General features: G+C 43.5%; 1 protein-coding gene across 1 annotated transcript in view; it reads left to right on the top strand.

Moving 5' to 3' along the window:
* LOC142310215 (NXPE family member 1-like) overlaps window positions 1–21,162 on the top strand; it is a 99,123-nt gene extending 77,961 nt beyond the window's left edge. The window contains exons 6-7 of the mRNA XM_075347703.1: window positions 10,150–10,368; window positions 20,627–21,162. Of these exons, the coding sequence (XP_075203818.1) occupies window positions 10,150–10,368; window positions 20,627–21,162 (755 nt within the window). The remainder of the gene's footprint in view (window positions 1–10,149; window positions 10,369–20,626) is intronic.
* The last annotated feature ends 2,195 nt before the right edge of the window (window positions 21,163–23,357 follow it).

Below are 23,357 nucleotides of genomic sequence, written 5' to 3'. Positions count from 1 at the left end.
CCTGCATCCCTCTGGCAATACGGAAGGAAGGAGGTGGGTGGGATGTTTACGTCCCGCTCATCTCCGCCCGTCCGCTTCTATTGGCCGGCCGCTGTGTGACGTCGCTGTGACGCCGAACATCCTCCCCCTTCAGGAAGAGGATGTTCGCCGCCCACAGCGACGTCGTCCGGGAGGTAAGTGCGTCTGACAGAGGGTTAACGACTTTGTGTGCCAGGGGCAACTAATTGACCGTGACGCACAAACGACGGGGGCGGGTACCATCGCTCGTGCAATTGTGAAATGGTGAAATGGTGGAAGGGGATGAGGGTAAAGCCAACCTGCTGAATGACTTTTTTTCTACGGTTTTTATACAAGAAAATGCCATGGCAGATGACATGACCAGTGATACCATAAATTCACCCTTGAATATTACCTGCTTAACCCAGCAGGAAGTACGCCGCCGCCTCGAAATCACTAAGGTTGACAAGTCTCCGGGCCCGGATGGCATACACCCCAGAGTACTACAGGAATTGAGTTCTGTGATAGATAGACCATTATTTTTAATCTTCTCAGATTCCTTAATAACAGGGTCGGTACCGCAGGACTGGCGCATAGCAAATGTGGTGCCAATATTCAAAAAGGGGACAAAAACTTAGCCGGGAAATTATAGGCCGGTAAGTTTAACCTCTACGGTTGGTAAAATCCTTGAGGGTTTCTTGAGAGATGCTATACTGGAGTATCTCAAGAAAAATAACCTTATGACAGAGTATCAACATGGGTTTATGAGGGATCGATCCTGTCAAACTAATTTGATCAGCTTCTATGAAGAGGTAAGTTCAAGCCTGGACCAGGGAAATGCAGTGGATGTTGTGTATATGGACTTTTCAAAAGCTTTTGATACGGTGCCACACAAAAGGTTGGTACATAAAATGAGAATAATGGGGATAGGGGAAAATATGTGTAACTGGGTTAAAAACTGGCTCAGTGATAGGAAACAAAGGGTGGTTATTAATGGTACGTACTCGGACTGGGTCTCAGTTCATAGGGCCCGCTTCTTTTCAACATATTTATAAATGACCTTGTTGGGGGCATGCGGAGTAGAATTTCAATATTTGCAGATGATACTAAACTCTGCAGGGTAATCAATACAGAGGAGGATAATTTTATATTACAGGGAGATTTATGTAAATTGGAGGATTGGGCTGAGAAGTGGCAATTGAAGTTTAATGTAGATAAATGTAAGGTCATGCACTTGGGTAGAGGAAATAACATTTATGATTATGTACTTAATTGTAGAACACTGGGTAAAACAGACACAGAAAAAGACTTGGGTGTATTGGTGGATGGTAAACTTCACTTTAGTGGACAGTGTCAGGCAGCTGCTGCCAGGGCTAATAAAATAATGGGATGTATTAAAAGAGGTATAAGTGTTCATGAAAAAAATATAGTTCTACCTCTGTACAAGTCACTAGTGCGACCGCACCTAGAATACTGTGTACAATTCTGGTCACCGATATATAAGAAGGACATAGCTGAACTGGAGAGGGTGCAGAGAAGAGCCACCAAGATTATTAGAGGAATGGGTGGGCTGCAATACCAAGACAGGTTATTAAACTTGGGGTTATTTAGTTTGGAAAAACGAAGGCTTAGGGGGGATCTAATCACAATGTATAAATATATGAGGGGACAGTACAGAGACCTTTCCAAAGATCTTTTTACACCTAGGCCTGCGACTGGAACACGGGGGCATCCGCTACGTCTTGAGGAAAGAAGGTTTAATCATAATCACAGACGAGGATTCTTTACTGTGCGAGCAGTGAGACTATGGAACTCTCTGCCGCATGATGTTGTAATGAGTGATTCACTACTAACATTTAAGCAGAGCCTGGATGCCTTTCTTGAAAAATTTAATATTACCAGTTATGTATATTAGATTTTATGACAGGGTGTTGATCCAGGGAACTAGTCTGATTGCCGGATGTGGAGTTAGGAAGGAAATTTTTTCCCCATTGGAACTTGTTTGCCACATTGGGTTTTTTTTGCCTTCCTCTGGATCAACATGTTAGGCTACGGGTTGAACTAGATGGACTTAGAGTCTCCCTTCAACCTTAAAAACTATGAATTGCCCGATATATCATTCCGTGTGTCGCCGGCATTAGTTCCTTCCATAAATTTTCTGTTGGTTAGTTAGCTGGTTGGCTGAGCCATTCTAGCAGCTTTATTTCTATCTCTGAAAGCAATTAAGTTTCCTTGGTTGTGTGTTTGGGATCATTATCTTTCTGAAATGTCCACCCTCATTTCATCTTCATAACCCTAGTACAGGGGTGGGGAACCCTTGGCCTGCGGGGAGATTCCTGAGTCCGCAGGGCTGGCAGCCGGCCACTGCATCTTGCCAGCCGCCAGCACTTTAAATCCCCATGTGAGCTGCGAGGATGCACATTCCGGAGTCACACTTGCAAGTAACTTGCGCTAGTCTCACATCGCATCACCCGGCACGGCTGCACTCTCCCCTGACAGGAGCGGGTCAGCTGCATGTATTTCTATGCAGCTGAGACGCTCCTGTACGGAGAGTATGCAGGTCATGCTGGGTGATGTGATGTGAGACTAGCGCGAATCACTTGTAAATGGGAAACTGGCGCTGAAGCATTCACTACTAAACACTACATGACCATATCATTGGGTCCTCACACTGGCCAGTGCCAGTGTGCTCAGTACTTACTTTGTGGGTGGAGTTAGAGCTCTGATCTCCTGTCCCAGAGAAGATGAGCAGCAGCTTCTCGGCTTCCAGTGCTGTGTAGCCACCCTCCGATGCTGTGTGTCCCCTACCTCAGTGCTGTGTGTGTCCTCCGATGCTGTGTGCCTCTGTGCTGTGTGCCCCCACCCCCATTGCTGTGTGTCACCCTCCCCCAGTGCTGTGTGTGTCCTCCGGTGCTGTGTGCCCCGTCCCCAAGTGCTGTGTGTGTTCACCCCGTGCTGTGTGCCACCCATAGTGCTGTGTGCCCCCTCCCCCCAGTGCTGAGTGCCCCTATGTTGTGTGATCCTCCAGAGTTGTGTGCTACCCCCCAGTGCTGTGTAGCACCCTCAGTACTGTGCCAGTGATGTCCTTGTTCACCTGTGTTATCCGTGCCCCCTAATGATGTCTGTGATCCCCAGTTCCCCCTAGTGATGTCTGTGCTCCCCTAGTGATGTCTGCGCTCTTCAATTGTTATCCGTTTTCCAGAGTGTCTTCCCAGTGCTTTCCGTGCCCTCTAGTGCTATCTGTGCTCCCCTCATGATAGCCGAGACCCCTTGTGCTGTCCATGTCCCCGAGTGCTGTCCATGCTCCCCAGTGATGTCCATAATCCCCACTGATGTCTGTGCCCCGGAAGTGCTGTCTGTGCCCACCTGCCCCCCTAGTGATGCCTGCTCCCCAGTGATGTTTGTGCCTGAACAGTGCTGTCTGTGCCCCCCAAGTGCTGTCTGTGCCCCTCAGCAATATATATGCCACACAGCGATGTCTGTGCCCCAGTGACTCTTGTGCTGTATATGCCCCAGCCCCTCCTGTGATGTGTACGCACTCAGTCCCTCCAGTAATGTATATGCCCTCAACCCCTCCTGTGATGTATATGCCCAGGCCCACTTTTGATGTATATGCTCCAGCCTCTCCTGTGATGTGTATGCCCCCAGCATCACCTATGATGTGTATGCCCCCAGCATCTCCTGTGATGTGTATGCCCCCAGCATCTCCTGTGATGTGCATTCCCCCAGCATCTCCTGTGATATATATACATTACAGGAGGGACTTGGGCATATACATCACAGGAGGGACTAGGGCATACACATCACTGAAGGGGCTGGGGCATATACATCACAGGAGAGGCTGGGGGTATATATATCACAGGAGGGGCTGGGGGCATATATATCACAGGAGGGGCTGGGGGCATATATATCACAGGAGGGGCTAGATCATATACCTCACAGGGGGCGGGGCATATACATTACATGAAGGGCTGGGGCATATACATCACAGGAGGGGCTAGGGCATATAAATGTCCCCAGCCCCTCATGTGATGCATGTGCTCCCAATGTCTCCTGTGATGTATATACAGCAGTCCCAATGTCTCCTATGTGATATATATGATTTACCAATCTTATTATCACAAAGAGTCGACTGCGTTCCAGACAGAGACAAACCTGGAAAAGTAGTTGTGAAAAGCAACATTACGTGCTCAATGTCAAAGAAAATTAACTGCCCCACCAAAGAGAAGCAGCTCCGGCCACCAAAGTAGGGGTGAGTTAATTGCTTGACCAAATCTAGCCGGGTAATTTTCACATTGATTATTTGGTACGGCCCCCGAAGGTTGGTAGAAATATACAAATGGCCCCTGGCAGTAAAAAGGTTCCCCACCCCTGCCCTAGTAGATGGCAACATATTTTTATCAAGAATGTCTCAGTACATTTGTCCATTTATCCTTCCTACAATCATATAATGTTTGCCAATGCTGTATACTGCTCCCTGGAACCTTCAACAGTTTAGAAATTTGTCTGTAACCAATGCCATCCGTATGTTTTGCAAAAATATGGCTGTGAAGGTCTTGAGACAGTTCACTGGTTTTAGCCATAATGAGATGTTTCCTTTGTGGCACCTTTGTAATGAGACACCTTTTTATAAGTCATCAGTTGAACCAGCTGATATTAATTTTCATTAAGGCTAAGTTCACATTTCCGCTAAAATGTATCAGTCACAATCCGCTGCTCTGGTAAACAACGGAATCCGTTTAGCGGATTCCGTTGTTCCCATAGACTTGTATGAGCAGCGGATTGTGACTGATGATGCTGCGTTGCACCCTCCGCCCGACTGATCAGTCGTGGAATGACTGACCGCCGGGCGGGAGGAACGCAGCCTGTAACGTTTTTTGAGCAGCGCGATCCGTCGGATTTAGCTGCACATGCTCTCTGGCTCCCTGCACACGTAACCAGCTTTAGTTGGTTACCCTTATATTTACCCTGGTTACGGTGCTAGGAGCCGGCGCTAAGCGGTGTACGCCCGTAACCAAGGTAAATATCGGGTAACCAGGGTAAACATCGGGTGCTTTGCTGTTACCCGATATTTAGTCTGGTTACGTGTGCAGGGAGGCCGACACTTCCCCGCTCGGCCCCGCCCCCTCCCGCACTCCTCACATGTGTGTACAAACACACACACACACACTCACCAGTCACCAGCCATGCAGACGAGCACTGCCACTGACACCCTCGTCTGGACCCGCTCGGCTCCGCCCCCCGCTCGGCTCTGCCCCCTCCCGCACTCCGCATGTGCACACACACACACACTCACACTCACACTCACACACACTCTCACACACACTCACCTGTCCTGCAGTCCCTGCGGCACTGACGTCCTCAGTGCCACGGCCCAGCTCGGCTCCACTCCCCCCGAACTCCGCCCTCTCGCGCTCCGCCCCCCGCACACAACGGATTCCGACAAAGAATTCTGTTCTTTGTCATCCATTGTACAGCATTGTACAGCGCATCAGTCACATGCATCAAGCGACGCATGTGACTGATACAAAACAACGGAAATGTGAACTTAGCCTAAGTGGCAGGATTGCTTTCTAATTCCTGATAGATGCATGACTTTTCATGGCTTTGTGCACCTCTTTATTCATGTGTTCAATACTTTTCCCTTGTGTGATGTATCATTACTGTGCACAACTTAATTTATGGACAGCTAGGGTACAACATCTTGTGAGAAATTCATGTCACTAGCACCTTTAGTAATATATTGACTTAGAAAATTGGTCATGTGTAGTGATGGAAAGACCATGTTACTTTCCAGGGTCAGCCACCCGAACTCTAAAATGTAAAAAAAAAAGTTACTAGGAAGCAAAATGCAGATTAAAGCAGGAGAATTCTGCTTACTGAGTCTGCCCTGTGGCTGTCACAGTACTTCCGGGTTTGCTCATTAACCTTCATGCTTATTGACTGTTTCCCCCGCCAACCTCTGTGACAGTGTCTGTGATTGGTTGCAGTCAGACTGCTGGAGTGCCGATGTCTATTAATTGTTGAGGAGTGGAAAAATAAATAAATAATTGAGAAGAATGACATAGGGTCCCTCGTATATCGAAACATAGCACAGATATAGCCGACGGCTGTAGTTTGTAGCCTAGAGTGTTATCTTGGCTGTGTATCAAAATACAAGGAACACCATACGTTTTTATTTAAATTGATCATTTCAAAAACTGGCGTGCGGTCCCCCGCCTAATTTTGATACCCAGCCAAGTTAACCCCTTCACGACCATGGACGGATATATCCGTCATGGATCGTGTCCCGGTAAGCCCCGCCCCCTGCCGCGGGCAGGCGGCGTGGATCGGCACACATATCAGCTGTTTTCAACAGCTGACATGTGTGCCTACATGTTCCGAGTGGAATCGCATTCCACCCGGAACATTAACCCCTTAGATCTCGCTGCCAAAATCTGGCAGCGAGATCTATATGCGCGCGGCCATCTTTTTTACTTACCGCCGCCCCCTCCGGACGTCACGTGAGTGATCACGTGTCGTTCGGTGGTTGCCATCGTAGCACAGGGTCATGTGATGACGCCTGGTGCTACGAAGTTTCACTTTCATTCTTCCTCGGCACGGAGCAGAGGAAGAAAGAAAGTGACTATTTCTGCTGTTTACTGCGGTATAGCTGTAATCAGCAGATAGCGATCAGCAATCGGATTGCTGATCGCTATAGCCCCCTAGGGGGACTAGTAAAATAAAATAAAAAAAGTAAAAAAAAAGTTTTAAAAAATTAAAAAAAAAACAAAAAACCTAAAAGTTCAAATCACCCCCCTTTCCCCCCATTGAAAATTAAAGGGTTAAAAAATAAATAAATATACACATATTTGGTATCGCCGCGTTCAGAAATGCCCGATCTATCAAAATATAAAATCAATTAATCTGATTGGTAAACGGCGTAGTGGCAAAAAAATTCCAAACGCCAAAATTACGTTTTTTGGTCGCCGCAAGTTTTACGCAAAATGTAATAACAGGCGATCAAAACGTAGCATCTGCGCAAAAATGCTACCATTAGAAACATCAGCTCGAGACGCAAAAAATAAGCCGTCACTGAGCCATAGATCCCAAAAAATAAGAACGCTACGTGTTTCAGAAAATGGCGCAAAACGTGCGCCACTTTTATTGGACAAACTTGTGAATTTTTTTTATCCCCTTAGATACAAGTAAACCTATACATGTTTGGTGTCTACAAACTCGCACCGACCTCAGGTATCATACCCACACATCAGTTTTACCATATAGTGAACACCGTGAATAAAACATCCCAAAAACTATTGAGCCATCACACTTTTTTTGCAATTTTTCCACACTTGGAATTTTTTTGCTGCTTTCCAGTACACCATATGGTAAAACTTATGGTTTCATTTAAAAGTACAACTTGTCCCGCAAAAAACAAGCCCTCATATGGCAAGATTGACGGAAAAATAAAAAAGTTACGGCTCTCGGAAGAAGGGGAGCAAAAAACAAAAACGCAAAAACGGAAAGTGCCCCGGGGCTGAAGGGGTTAAAGTGGACAGCTGAGAGCTGGAATTCTCAGGCTGAGTAGACCCCTGGTTATTGGGCCCCCCAGCCTAAAAATAGCAGCCTGCAGCCACTCCGGAGTTATCGCATCCAATAGATGGGAAAATTCCAACACTTTTCCTAGCTCATCATGATTGCCCTGGTGCGGTGGCAATCAGGGTAACATAAGTGGTTAATGGCAGCTGTGATTTGTCTAAAAATCACAGCTTTCATCAAGCCTGAAGTTAGTAATGGAGAAGGGTCCATGAGACCCCCCTATTACTATTCTGTAAGTCAAAAGAAAAAACACATAGAAAAATCCTTTATTTAAGAAAATAAATAAAACACCCTCTTTCTCCAGTTATTATCTCCAAAACACACAAATATTATTTAGTTATCTTTCCACTCCACAACCAATTCCAGGTGCCGGAACGGTGGCAGTCTGACCGCAAACAAAATCACAGATGCAGTCATAGAGGATGGGAGGGGAGAGCAGTGAATATGCATGAGAGCAAATGAGAATGAGCGGATTCAGAAGCAGTGTGACAGTCACAAGGGAGACTCGGTAAGTATAATTGTATCATTCTCCTGCTTTGCAGCTCCCAGTCCTTTGTATCACCATTCTACAGCAGAATATTTAAGTCCCCATAGACTTATATGGGGTTTTGGCGTCCGGGCAAATATTCTGGCTCAATGTTAGTGCATGCTAGTGCATGCTCTCATAATCTCCCGCCTCGACTACTGCAACATCCTCCTCTGTGGTCTCCCTGCTTACACGATCGCCCCTCTCCAGTCCATCCTTAACTCTGCTGCCCGAATGATCCACCTCTCTCCTCAATACCACTCCGCTTCTTCTTTCTGCAATTCCCTCCATTGGCTCCCAATCTTCTATCGTATCCAATTCAAACTACTAACACTGACCTACAAAGCCATCCATAATCTATCTCCTCCGTATATCTCTGAACTAATCTCTCGCTACACTCCAAAACGTAATCTCCGGTCCTCCCAAGATCTCCTTCTCTCCTCCTCTCTCATCTCCTCCTCTCTCATTCGCTCCTCACGCAACCGACTCCAAGACTTCTCCCGAGCATCCCCAGTCTCCTGGAACTCGCTGCCTCAACACGTCAGACAATCTACCACACTTGCAAACTTCAAACGGGACTTGAAAACTCATCTGTTCAGAACTGCCTATAATCTTCAATGACCCCACCACCTTGCGGAGCTGCCACCCCACCACCTTGCGGAGCTGCCTCCCCACCACCCTGCGGAGCTGCCGCCCCACCACCCTGCGGAGCTGCCGCCTCACCACCCTACAGAGCCCCCGCCCCACCACCGTGCGGAGCTGCCGGCCTACCTACACCCCACCTACTGTCTCCTCCCCAAAACCCTTTTTGAATGTAAGGCCGCAAGGGCAGGGCCCTCTTCCCTCTGTACTAGTCTGTCTATTGTAACTTGTAGATGTACTCTGTATGTAACCCCCTCTCATGTACAGCACCATGGAATCAATGGTGCTCTATAAATATTATTAATAATAATAATAATAATAATAATAAAGTGCTGCCCCCGGACCGTACTTTTTATTTTTTTTAAGTCCGGCCGAACCCGAACATCTGCATGTTCACCCATCTCTAGTGACGAGTTAAATACTTATTTCACCCACTGTATACTCATCTCACCATTCACGTCTTCAGACACTTTGCTCTGCACAATTCCCTGTACAATCGTTAAGATATCCTCTTACCATTGCTGTTGATCGCTGAATTCTGCAGCCTTTTCACACTTGCCTGGGACTTCTGGCTCTGATGAGACCTAGGACAGTTCTTCCCTTACGCACGTAAAGATCAAGACATCTTGACGTCATGATGTGAAATATGACTTTGCATATCCGTGCATTGAATCATACAGGGACTAATCAAAGCTAGAAGGCCCAGCCTTCTGCAAAGAGACCAGGGAATTCAGTGCTCCGCAGCAGTTATAAGACTCCAGTAGGACCAGACATGTGATAGTGAGGAGGTGACTGGCTGACATGTGAGTGGTGAGGTGAATATAAGTATTATTTAATATTTTAACCTTTTAATGGACCTTTTTGATTCATCAAAATTGTGGCCCATGGCTGAAATTTTGCTAAATTTGCAAGAACACGAATTCCAAAAAAGTCAGCATTTTGGTGAATGCAGATTTTTGCATTATTCGAGTAGAATTCAATTCTGCTTAAATGTATTCACTCATCTCTACTTAAACGTCCATGTCAACATAAAATAAACCCCAAGATTCCTTGGTCACTAAAGAGTTAATTTTAATATCACTATTGAGACTATTTTATTTTCTCTTGTGTCACAACATCAATCTCCAGAAAATTTTGTGTAACTATATTAATTTAGAGTTTTTAATTTTTTTGGATGCAGTGTATTCGTCATAGGATTGACCCACTGTAAACCCACCCACTACAGTAAATTATTGTCTTGGCAAACGTTACCAGAAAACCTTACCGTCATTATCTTCATCCTTATATTTAAGCATCTATTTGTGGTAATGTTGTAATGCAAAAATTCTCATTTTTCAATATGGAATTGTGATAAAAAACATTAATTTTTTCTAAATGGTTTTTTTTCGGTAAACATTTTTCAGACCTCTCAGGAAAAGAGTTCAAAAAATGCCAAAATGGGATGCTTCCCCCTTTTCCCAGTGGATACTTCTATAAAAACCAATGGTTTCCAATATACTGTAACCTATCGACCTATGAACCCTTTACTCATATGGAATCTTGCCTGGCTAACAAAATGATATACCTTATGAGAGATTCAACTATTTGTCAGTGGATCGAGTACTTCCCAAAATTCATAAAGAGTATGTATGATGTTACTGTATTCTTTCATCTGTTGTTTATCCTTCATACAGAATATCTCCAAATACAGAAGTTTAGAAAACTATAGAATTTTCCAAAAACATCCTCCTATGTCCAGTCAATTAAATATTATAAATGAGGTGAAAAATTCTACAGCTTTGTCTGGGTTCTTAGTACTTCTGAGAACAAAATGGTTCTTACCCTCAGTGAAAAGGTGGTCATGGCCTTGCTCCAAAGAAGTGTCTTGCAATGACTAGCAGCAACAGGGATAGAGAGACCTCACTATTGAGCAATCTTGATTTTAGGTTTTCAAGCTGCTGGACCTGTTTGGCTGGGGCCACATGGGGATTACTGCGATCCCCTCACATGACACTCGGCTCACGCTGGCAATACAGCAGAGCCGAGTGTCATGCAAGTGTCCCTGCGAGTGAGGTCCGACCGTGCGAGCGGACCTCAGCTGCAGGGGGGTGAACCGGCACTGAGGAGGGGCGGGCCGCTGCTGCGGAGGGGATACCTGGCATGGAGGAGGGGAGGGAGGGATTTATCTCCCTCTCTCCACCGTAGCTGGCTATTGCCATTCTCGCACTACACGGGTGTACCGTGAGTGCAGTCCGATTTTTCTCTCGCCCCATAGACTTGAATAGGTGCGAGAGAAAGAGTCTCGCATTACAGTCGCAGCATGTTGCAATTCTTTTCTCCGACCGATTAGGGCTGAGAAAATAATCGCTCATGGGTGCTGACAGACAGGCTAATATTTTTTATCGCACTCCACTCGCACCGATTTTCATGCTGTGTGGCTTAGAACTTACTCTGACAGTTTTAAGGAATAATTCATGTAATACAAGTCAGGTCCAGAAATATTTGGATAGTGGTTGAATCTCCGTCATTTTGGGCTCTTCATGCCACTTTTTTTTATATAAAATTAAACAACTGAGATGCAATTAAAGTGTAGATTTTCTAGTTTAAATAATGAGGTGAACAATAATATCCTGTGAAACATTTAGGAATTGGAACCATTTTTCTACAAAGACTGCTCATTCCAGGGGCTCAAAAGAAATTGGACAAATTTACTTTACCAAAAATATGTTCATTTTTAATCTCTTCACGACCAAAGACGTAGGTCCTAAATCATGAATGGGTGATCACCGCTGGCTGCTGTGGTGAGCCAGCGTCAATCCCTGCACATGTCTGCTGATTTGTACAGCAGACATGTGTGGCTAACAGGCACAGGTGGATCCACGATCCACCTGCCTCTATTAACCCCTTAAATCGCACTCTCAAAATGTGACAGCGCGATTTAAATGGCTGTTTCAGGTAACGGGCACTTACCCGACGCCATCAGAGGCCCCCGTGTTGTGATTATGGGGAGCCAATGGTTGCCATGGCAGTGACAGGTCATGTGATGACTCCTGTCGCTATCACGACTCACTTCTTGTTACAGCCGGCAGAACTCTTGCTGTAACAGAAGACACGCATTTCTGCTGATCTGAGCTGTGCAGCTCTGATCTACAGAAATGAATGAGTGATCAGACTACTGATCCTTATAGTCCCTTAGGGTGACTAGTTAAATAAAACAAATTTTAAAACAAGTTTTAAAAAATTAAAAAAACCTAAAATTTCAAATCACCCCCTATTTGCCCCATTGAAAATTAAAGGGTTAAAAACATAAAAAATATACACACATTTGGTATTGCCACATTCAGAAATGCCCGATCTATCAAAATATAAGATCAATTAAACTGATTGGTAAATGACATGGCAGCAAAAAAAAATTCCAAATGCCAAAAAAAAAATTCCAAATGCCAAAAGTATGTTTTTTGGTTGTCGCAAATTTTGCGCAAAATGCAATAACAGGCGATAAAAATGTAGCATCTGCGCAAAATTGGTACCATTAAAAATGTCAGCTCAAGACACAAAAAGTAAGCCATCACTGGGCCTCATATCCTGAAAAATGAGAACGCTTCAGGTCTCGGAAAATGGCACAAAAAGTGCGCCACTTTTTTGGACAAACGTCTGAATTTCTTTTAACCACTTAGATAAAAGTAAACCTATACATGTGTGGTATCAACGAACTTGTACTGACCTGAGGCATCACACCGACAAATCAGTTTTACCATATAGTGAACATGGTGAATAAAATATCCCAAAAACTATCTTGCAATCACACTATTTTGCAGTTTCCACACTTGGAATTTTTTTTGATGTTTTTCAGAACACTATATACTAAATCTTTCTGGTTTCATTTAAAAGTACAACTCATTATGCAAAACCAAGCCCTCACATTGAAGAAAAAAATAAAAAGGTTATGGCTCTTGGAAGAAGGGGAGCAGAAAACAAAACTAAAAACTGAAAAAAAAGACCTACGGGTTAACGGGTTAATACTTTGCAGAGAATACTTTGCTGACAATGACTGCATGAAGTCTGGAAGCCATGGACCTCATCAAATGCTGGGTTTCAGCCTCTGACTCTTTGCCTGCCTTTACTGCAGTTGATTTCAGTGTTTGCTTGTTTCTGGGTCTTTCTAGATGAGGTTTTATCGTAATCATATGAAAATCATGCCTGATGGGGTTGACATCAGATGAGTGATTCGGGATTACAAAATATTTCATTTGTTTTGCCTGAAAAAACTCCTGTGTTGCTTTCGCAGTATTTTTTGGGTCATTGTCCATCTGTATTGTGAAGCGTCGTCCAATCAACCTTACTGCATTTGGTTAAAGCTGAGCAGAAAGTGTACACTTCAGAGTTCATCCAGCTGCTTGTATCTTAATTGACTGAACGAGGAAAAAATCTATAACACATCACAAAATAAGGCAGTTGCCTGCTTCTGTCTTTAGCCACATCATTAACACCTTCACCACCTGGAAATTTTCAATTTTTCGCTTTCATTTTTTTTCCTCCCTTTATCCCACGAGCCATAACTTTTTTCTTTTTCTGTCAATATAGTCATATGATGGACGAGTTGTACTTTTCAATAACACCATTCATTCTGCTACATATTGTACTGGAAAACAGGAAAAAATTCCAAGTGCGATGATATTTCAAAAATAATATGGTAAAACTGACCTAACAGTATGATTCCCCAAGTCAGTACAAGCTCATAGATACCAAACATGTACAGTGCTGGTCAAAAGTATTGGCACCCCTGCAATTCTGTCAGATAATACTCAATTTCTTCTTGAAAATGATTGCAATTACAAATTCTTTGGTATTATTATCTTCATTTATTTTGCTTGTAATGACAAAACACGAAAGAGAATGAAACAAAAATCAAATCATTGATCATTTCACCAAAACTCCAAAAATGGGCCAGACAAAAGTATTGGCACCCTTAGCCTAATACTTGGTTGTACAACCATTAGCCAAAATAACTATGAACAACCACTTCCGGTAACCATCAATGAGTTTCTTACAATGCTCTGCTGGAATTTTAGACCATTCTTCTTTGGTAAACTGTTCCAGGTCCTTGAGATTTGAAGGGTGCCTTCTGCAAACTGCCATTTTGAGATCTCTCCACAGGTGTTCTATGGGATTCAGGTCTGGACTCATTGCTGGCCACTTTAGTAGTCTCCAGTGCTTTCTCTCAAACCATTTTCTAGAGCTTTTTGAAGTGTTTTTTGGGTCATTGTCCTGCTGGAAGACCCATGACCTCTGAGGAAGACCCAGCTTTCTCACACTGGGCACTACATTATGCTGCAAAATTATTTGGTAGTCTTCAGACTTCATAATGCCATGCACACGGTTAAGCAGTCCAGTGCCAGAGGCAGCAAAGCAACCCGAAAACATCAGGGAACCTCCGCCATGTTTCACTGTAGGGACCGTGTTCTTTTCTTTGAATGTCTCTTTTTTTTCCTGTAAACTCTGTTGATGACTTTTCCCAAAAAGCTCTACTTTTGTCTCATCTGACCAGAGAACATCCTTCAAAAACGTTTTAGGCTTTCTCAGGTAAGTTTTGGCAAACTCCAGCCTGGCTTTTTTATGTCTCGGGGTAAGAAGTGGAGTCTTCCTGGGTATCTTACCATACAGTCCCTTTTCATTCAGACGCTGACGGATAGTACGGGTTGACACTGTTGTACCCTCGGACTGCAGGGCAGCTTGAACTTGTTTGGATGTTAGTCGAGGTTCTTTATCCACCATCTGCACAATCTTGCGTTGAAATCTCTCGTCAATTTTTCTTTTCCTTCCACATCTAGGGAGGTTAGCCACAGTGCCATGGGCTTTAAACTTCTTGATGACACTGCGCACTGTAGACACAGGAACTTTCAGGTCTTTGGAGATGGATTTGTAGCCTTGAGATTGCTCATGCTTCCTCACAATTTGAATTCTCAAGTCCTCAGACAGTTCTTTGGTCTTCTTTCTTTTCTCCATGCTCAATGTGGTACACACAAGGACACAGGACAGAGGGCGAGTCAACTTTAATCCATGTCAACTGGCTGCAAGTGTGATTTAGTTATTGCCAACACCTGTTAGGTGCCACAGGTAATTTACAGGTGCTGTTAATTACACAAATTAAAGAAGCATCATATGATTTTTCAAACAGTGCCAATACTTTTGTCCACCCCCTTTTTTATGTTTGGTGTGGAATTATATCCAATTTGGCTTTATGACAATTTTTTTTTTTTTTCATTGAAGACAAATTAAATGAAGATAATAATACCAAAGAATTTGTGATTGCAATCATTTTCAGGAAGGAACTGAGTATTATCTGACAGAATTGCAGTGGTGCCAATACTTTTGGCCAGCACTGTATATATATCTTTTTTATTTAAGTATAGAAAAAAAAATTGGAAATTTGTAAAAAAAAAAAAAAAAAGAATTGCGCTTTTGATGATATTTTCCGAGACCGGTAACGTTCTTATTCTTCAGGATCTTCGGCTGTTTGATATTTTATTTTTTGCGTCCTCGTCTGATGTTTTTAATGTTACCATTTTTGGGTATTTGTGATATTTGAGCGCCTCTTACTGTATTTTATTGCAATATTGCAGCTACCAAAAAAAATGTAATTCTGGCATTTTGATTTTTTTTTCACTACACACTTTACCGATCAGATTAATTTATTTTATATATTTATAGATTTGGCATTTCTGAACAGCAATATCAAATATGTGTATTTTTTTTATTTTTTATTGTTTTTACTTAGTCCCCTCAGGGAACTTTAAGCTGATATATTCCAATTGCTTCTGCTGTGCTCAGGATTTTTTTTAGTTTCTAAGCTCACTGTTTTTTTGCCGATGTACTGATTTGGCTATCTCTTTGATGGATTTCTTTTTTTTTTTCAGTCCAATGGAAGTATGTTTATTTTCCATTGAACATGCTATGGAGAAAAAGACATGGATCGCACATCCCAAAAATACATTGATCTAAAAGCCGCTAGGCAAAAATTTAAATAGAACATGAGGTTCTTAGTTACCATTCTGATCAGACTGTATTAAGCCCACTGCCACGTCACGGCGAACCTCTTGAGTGGGTCCCTAATCTAAAGCCTTTGTGGTGCGGCACTGTGCACCAACCACTGCTGCAGCGACAAAGCACCAGCAGGGCAGGCGACCCGGTGCCTCACAGCACCCATGCTGCAAGGCAAAGCCCCCAAGGCTCCAGGCCGCACTGCCCCACTGTCACGACACCACCACAACAGCGGCCACTGCACAGCACCAACACACAGTGAGAGAAGCTGCGCACTCACCTCCCACCGGCTCCCATGTGTGAACTGGGAGCAAAAAAGGCTGACCCCTCTTGCAGTCTCCTGCTGATTAAAAACACCTGTGCCAAATGGGGGGAGTGCAGATCCAAGCAAAAAACAGAGGGGGATAGAATGTTATATAACATGCTATGGAGAAAAAGACATGGATCGCACATCCCAAAAATACATTGATCTAAAAGCCGCTAGGCAAAAATTTAAATAGAACATGAGGTTCTTAGTTACCATTCTGATCAGACTGTATTAAGCCCACTGCCACGTCACGGCGAACCTCTTGAGTGGGTCCCTAATCTAAAGCCTTTGTGGTGCGGCACTGTGCACCAACCACTGCTGCAGCGACAAAGCACCAGCAGGGCAGGCGACCCGGTGCCTCACAGCACCCATGCTGCAAGGCAAAGCCCCCAAGGCTCCAGGCCGCACTGCCCCACTGTCACGACACCACCACAACAGCGGCCACTGCACAGCACCAACACACAGTGAGAGAAGCTGCGCACTCACCTCCCACCGGCTCCCATGTGTGAACTGGGAGCAAAAAAGGCTGACCCCTCTTGCAGTCTCCTGCTGATTAAAAACACCTGGGCCAAATGGGGGGAGCCTTGGGGGCTTCGCCTTGCAGCATGGGTGCTGTGAGACACCGGGTCGCCCGCCCTGCTGGTGCTTTGTCGCTGCGGCGGTGGTCAGTGCAGGGTGCCGCACAAAAAGGTCAGGTTAGGGACCCACTCAAGAGGTTTGCCGTGACGTGGCAGTGGGCTTAATACAATCTGATCAGAATGGTAACAAAAGAACCTCATGTTCTATTTAATTTTTTGCCTAGCGGCTTTAGATCATTGTATTTTTGGGATGTGCGATCCATGTCTTTTTCTTCATAGAGTGTTATATAACAGTCTATCCCCCTCTTTTTTTTTTTTTTGCTTGGATCTGCACTCTCCCCATTTGGCACAGGTGATTTTAATCAGCAGGAGACTGCAAGAGGGGTCAGCCTTCTTTTTGCTCCCAGTCCACATATGGGAGCCAGTGGGAGGTGAGTGCACAGCTCCTCTCACTGTGTGCTGGTGCCGTGTGGTGGCTGCTGTTGTGGTGGTGTCGTGTCAGTGGGGCGGCGCGGCCTGGAGCCTTGGGGGCTTTGCCTTGCAGCATGGGTGCTGTGAGACACCGGGTCGCCCGCCCTGCTGGTGCTTTGTCGCTGCGGTGGTGGTCAGTGCACGGTGCCGCACAAAAAGGTCAGGTTAGGGACCCACTCAAGAGGTTTGCCGTGACGTGGCAGTGGGCTTAATACAATCTGATCAGAATGGTAACAAAGAACCTCATGTTCTATTTAATTTTTTGCCTAGCGGCTTTAGATCATTGTATTTTTGGGATGTGCGATCCATGTCTTTTTCTTCATAGAGTGTTATATAACAGTCTATCCCCCTCTTTTTTTTTTTTTTTTTGCTTGGATCTGCACTCTCCCCATTTGGCACAGGTGATTTTAATCAGCAGGAGACTGCAAGAGGGGTCAGCCTTCTTTTTGCTCCCAGTCCACATATGGGAGCCAGTGGGAGGTGAGTGCACAGCTCCTCTCACTGTGTGCTGGTGCCGTGTGGTGGCTGCTGTTGTGGTGGTGTCGTGTCAGTGGGGCGGCGCGGCCTGGAGCCTTGGGGGCTTCGCCTTGCAGCATGGGTGCTGTGAGACACCGGGTCGCCCGCCCTGCTGGTGCTTTGTCGCTGTGGCGGTGGTCAGTGCACGGTGCCGCACAAAAAGGTCAGGTTAGGGACCCACTCAAGAGGTTTGCCGTGACGTGGCAGTGGGCTTAATACAATCTGATCAGAATGGTAACAAAAGAACCTCATGTTCTATTTAATTTTTTGCCTAGCGGCTTTAGATCATTGTATTTTTGGGATGTGCGATCCATGTCTTTTTCTTCATAGAGTGTTTTATTGTCCATTGAGAGCGCTTTTGACTGCATGTTGTGCGTGCACAGCAATAGCTTCCAAATGCAAATGCCACACCTGGAATCAGCCCCAGACCTTCTAACTGCTTAACTGATGATGATTGAATAGCCCATGCAGGCCATTGAAGGGTGTATCTGGTACTTTAAAAAAATGTACCTAAGCACTAACAGGCAGGTAATTGGTAACTACCTCCTGTTTGACCCAACATTGTTCCTTACCGGCACAGAATGGTCATAGGCCACTCATACCGACAATACAGTGGCTTCATCAACAGTACAATGCCTTTTTTTCTGCTCTTTGCTGTAGATGGGGTGATTGACTGCCAACTCCCTACTACCTTACTGGGGCAGCCAGCATGACAACGGTTGTCCCGCCCCGTCTACAGAGCAGAGCTCATGAAAAACCACCATTTTGTTGACACAACGTCAGCAGAAGCAGCTGAATCACTGGCAGGAGCAGTCTGTGAGCACTTTGTGCGTGCGAAGAACGACACCGGGAACAACAGGCAGGTAGAAAGCAACTAACTGCCTGTTAGTGTTTAGGCAAAAAAAAATTTCAGTCTTGGATATACCCTTTAAACAGTTTTGGAAATAATTGTCCTATTACCTTTGGTCCCCTGAAAAAGAGACAGCTGCATATTAAAGAGCTGTAATTCCTAAACCCTTACTACAAATAGCATGTGAATACCCTCAAATTGAAGCTGAGAGTCTGCACTTTAAACCCAAATTGATTACATAACGGTATCTTGAATATGTTTTAGTTACCAGCTAAAATGCCATTCCAAATTATGTATCACTGTCCAAATATCTCTGGAACTAAATATAAATGTTTTCTTCATGTTTTAGGTAATCTTCCCAAAAAGATGTTTATAATTTTTTTTTCTACAACACTTACAAAGAGTAGTTGATAGCTGGAGAACCAGCCATTGGAACCCTCACTGATCCCAAGTAAATTACAAAGTACAGCATTTGGTTATCTCTGGCAGTCGCATAGACAATGAATGAAACAGCGTTATACATACATGGCCATTGCTATATTCTAATGGGGCTTTATGACTTCTGAGATCTGCTCATAAGATCAATGAGCTTCCAGTGGTTAGACCCTTAGGCTGTGTGCGCACTTTGCTTTTTTTCATGCGTTTCCGCAGCGTTTTGAACTGCAGCGTTTCCATGCCAAAATACATGTGCTTTGACTTTCCTGCAAAGACTATAGGAAATGGGGATTTCTTGTGCGCACTTTGCAGTTCAAAACGCTGCGTTTAATTTGCATAAATTTGGGCAAAAACTCAGCGTTCAAAGAAGCAGCATGTCAATTGTTTTTGCCATTTGGGCCGCGTTTTGATAACATTGAAGTCAATGAGAAGTTGTAAAAAGCAAGAAATATCAAAATTCCAGCATTTTACCTGCTTTTTAGCTGCAGAAAGAAAGCGTTTTGGACTACATAAACGCATGCTTTTCTAACATTAAAATAATGAAATGATATGTCCCTTTACACACACGCATAGTCCGACAATTAAATTAATGGAAAATATTAATCTTTTGCTATTTTAGCGATAAATAGTATAAAACCGCTATAATTATATGAAGTATAACTGTTTTCGTTATGATTTGAATAATTATATATGTGTTTCTTTTTCTTTCCCTTTTTTTCATTGTGTTTGACTGTTTAAACTTTATTTAGCAGTGTCTTAATGTTCAAAACGCATCTGTCTAAACGCAATGGAAAAGCAGGTAAAAAGCGCTAAAAACGCGGTAAAATCGCATGCGTATTTACCGCAATTCTGTGCTCAAATGCTACTTTGACAAAGGCAATTTCTGCCAAAGGATGCGTTTAGAACTGCAACTAGGATGACGCAAGGGGCGGACATAGCCTTAGAGATTAGTAAGTGATTGCCTATCCTAACAATAGTTTATATAAGGAATGTGTCATCATGTCATCAAGATAAGTAAGCCCAGTGAATTTGAAAATGCCACAACCAGATAGACATTCTCCATATAAATGATATAATATGAACATGAATGTGAATAATTTAATAAATATATTTAAAGACTGTAGTAAAGATAATAAAATATATTTTAGAATTGTAATTTGATTTTTATTTTCGAACATTTTATATTATAATGTATTAGTTAATTAAGTTTATTTTAAAAAAAAGTAAGCAATTTACATTCAGTAATTTTTATTTTACCACTGGAGTGATGCTTCTAATCTAAGTCACCTGACCCCAATGTTATACTCACATGCCGACGTCTTCACCTTCTATTCGCACCGATCTGGTTGGTCTTCAGCAGTTTGAGACCTGCCAACTCGCTCAGTTGTTTCTTGGAACATGCCAGAGGTCACTCTTCATTACAAGTCTATGAGAGATTCATTTTGGCTCTCATAGACTTATATTGAAAGCTTGTGACATAACTTCTGACTTCCGACCAGTCAGAGGTTGTGGTCACATGATGTTACCACGGAACCAGAGCGGCGTTGGTAAAAGGTGAAGACACTAGATAGGGAGTATATTACTAGGGGCAGGGACCTTAGATTAAAAGTACCTCTCCAAGGGGGAAAAAAAATGCTGGAGTGGTGCTGTAATGTACTATTTTACCTTTTAAAGAATTTATTTTTTTCTTCCTCTTGTTTCAGCACTTAAGATGTTTAATAATCATGGAACCGGTTGGCACAAGACATATTTAGAATTTGATTTGACAAATCATATTTCCATCCAGTGGAAGAAGCATGGACACCCCTTTGTTACTCAGACCTTCTTTAACATGAAAGACCATACCTATATTACTAATGAAATAGACAGGATTGGTGGAGGTGCTAACACTATTATAGTCATTTCTGTAGGACAACATTTCCGACCTTTTCCTCTTGACTTGTTCATCAGAAGAGTTCTTAATATTCGCAAAGCCATTGAAAATTTATTTTTAAGAAGCCCGGATACAAAAGTCATCATAAAGTCAGAAAACACTAGAGAAATGAATGATGACGTGGAACGATTTAGTGATTTCCATGGATACGTTCAATATCTCTTGGTGAAGGACATCTTCAAGGGACTTAATGTTGGGGTAATTGATGCTTGGGACATGACCACGGCCTATGGATCATATAGTGTCCACCCACCAGAAATAGTTATTAAAAATCAAATCAATCTGTTTCTTTGTTATATTTGTTAATTATATTATTATTATTATTATTATATGTATGTTATTTATTTATTTTAGATTTTTGGACAAAAACTCATATAGAAAAGACAAATCTTTTTTGTAGTGTTATTAGAAAAAAATATTTAAACAAACATCCGTCTTAGTAGAAGAGGAACAACCACGAAAAATAAAGATTTGTATACAGATATGGCCGAAAGTGTTGGCACCCTTGCAAATGTCCCAGACATTGAAGTATTTCTCCCAGAAAATTATTGACATTACTACATGTTTATTGCCTTTGTGTATATGGGAGCAACACCAAAAAAACTGTGAAAAAAAGGAAAATAAGACAAAATCTCACACAAAACTCCAAAAATTGGCTAGACAAAATTGTTGTCACCTTTCCAAAATTCTGGGTAAACAACTTTTATCAAGCATGTGATGCTCATTCAAACTCACCTGTCACAAGTAACATGTATGGGCAATATGAAAATCATACCCAAAACCAGATAAAAAGGGGAGAAGTTTACTCAATATTAACATTGTGTGTTTGTGTGTGACACACTAAGCATAGGGAACAGAAAAGGAAGAAAAGAACTGTCTGAGGACTTGAGAACCAAAATTATTGGAAAATGTCAACAATCTCAAGGTCACAAGTTCATCTCCAAAGATCTTGAAGTTCCTTTGTCCACCGCAACATAAACAAAAGAAGTTTACAACCCATTGCTCTGTAACTAATTTCCCTAGAGGTGGATGGCAGAGAAAAAAGTTGTAACACAGAATAGTCTGCATGGTGGATAAGCAACCCCAATCAGGTTCCAAAGAAATTCAAGTAGTGATGAGTGACTATATATAGTAACTATTTGTGTTCAGATAATGCTTACAGAATACCAAGTAATATTCCAGTATTTGTCACAACAAGAAAAATGTCTTTTTCCTCATTGACTTGCATTAGGTTTGTTATTCGTGACGAATATCAGAATAGTACTTTGGGATTCATTATGAATAATCTGAACACAAATAGTTACTATTTGACCATCTCTAAACTCAAGCTGTACTGCAGGCTTATGATGTATCACTATCAGTGCAAACTATCTGTTGACATTTGAATGAAATAAAATGCTATGGCAGGAGACCAGGATGACCTCACTGCTGACACAGAGACTAAAGGCCCCGTCACACTAAGCAACTTACCAGCGATCCCAACAACGATAGGGATCGCTGGTAAGTTGCTAGGAGGTTGCTGGTGAGATGTCACACTGCGACACTCCAGCGATCCCACCAGCAACCAGTGACCAGCCCCCAGCGCCGCGTGGAAGATGCTGCGCTTGGTAACTAAGGTAAATATCGGGTAACCAACCCGATATTTACCTTGGTTACCAGTGCACGCAGCTACACGTGCAGAGAGCAGGGAGCAGCGCACACTTAGCGCTGGCTCCCTGCTCTCCTAGTTACAGCACACATCGGGTTAATTACCCGATGTGTGCTGCAGCTACATGTGCACAGAGCAGGGAGCAGCGCACAATGCTTAGCGCTGGCTCCCTGCTCTCCTGGCTACAGCACACATCGGGTTAATTAACCCGATGTGTCCTGCAGCTACATGTGCACAGAGCAGGAGCCGGCACTGACAGTGAGAGCGGCGGAGGCTGGTAACAAAGGTAAATATCGGGTAACCAAGGACAGGGCTTCTTGGTTACCCGATGTTTACATTGGTTACCAGCCTCCGCAGAAGCCGGCTCCTGCTGCCTGCACATTTAGTTGTTGCTGTCTCGCTGTCACACACAGCGATCTGTGCTTCACAGCAGGACAGCAACAACTAAAAAATGGCCCAGGACATTCAGCAACAACCAACGACCTCACAGCAGGGGCCAGGTTGTTGCTGGATGTCACACACAGCAACATCGCTAGCAACATCACAAAAGTTGTTCGTTAGCAGCGATGTTGCCAGCGATGTTGCTTAGTGTGACGGGGCCTTAAACCTCAGTTTGCCAAAATGTGTGAAAGTAAGTCAAAATCCTTCTGGGAAAGTGTTTTTTGAAGATGAGACCAAGATTTTTGGTAATGCACATCATTCTACTAATTTTCAAAACTGAAATGAAACATACAAAGAAAAGAACACAATACCTACAGTCAAATATGGTGGAGGTTGTTGATGTCTTTGGTAGTAGGTACCTTGACTAGAGATGAGCAAACCTGAGGTTCAGGTTCAGGTTCGGAAACCAACT

Source organism: Anomaloglossus baeobatrachus, chromosome 5 (genome assembly GCF_048569485.1).
Source record: "Anomaloglossus baeobatrachus isolate aAnoBae1 chromosome 5, aAnoBae1.hap1, whole genome shotgun sequence".
Classification (NCBI taxonomy): Eukaryota; Metazoa; Chordata; class Amphibia; order Anura; family Aromobatidae; genus Anomaloglossus; species Anomaloglossus baeobatrachus.
Note: the sequence above shows the minus strand (reverse complement) of the source record. Positions and strands in the feature narration are given on the sequence as shown.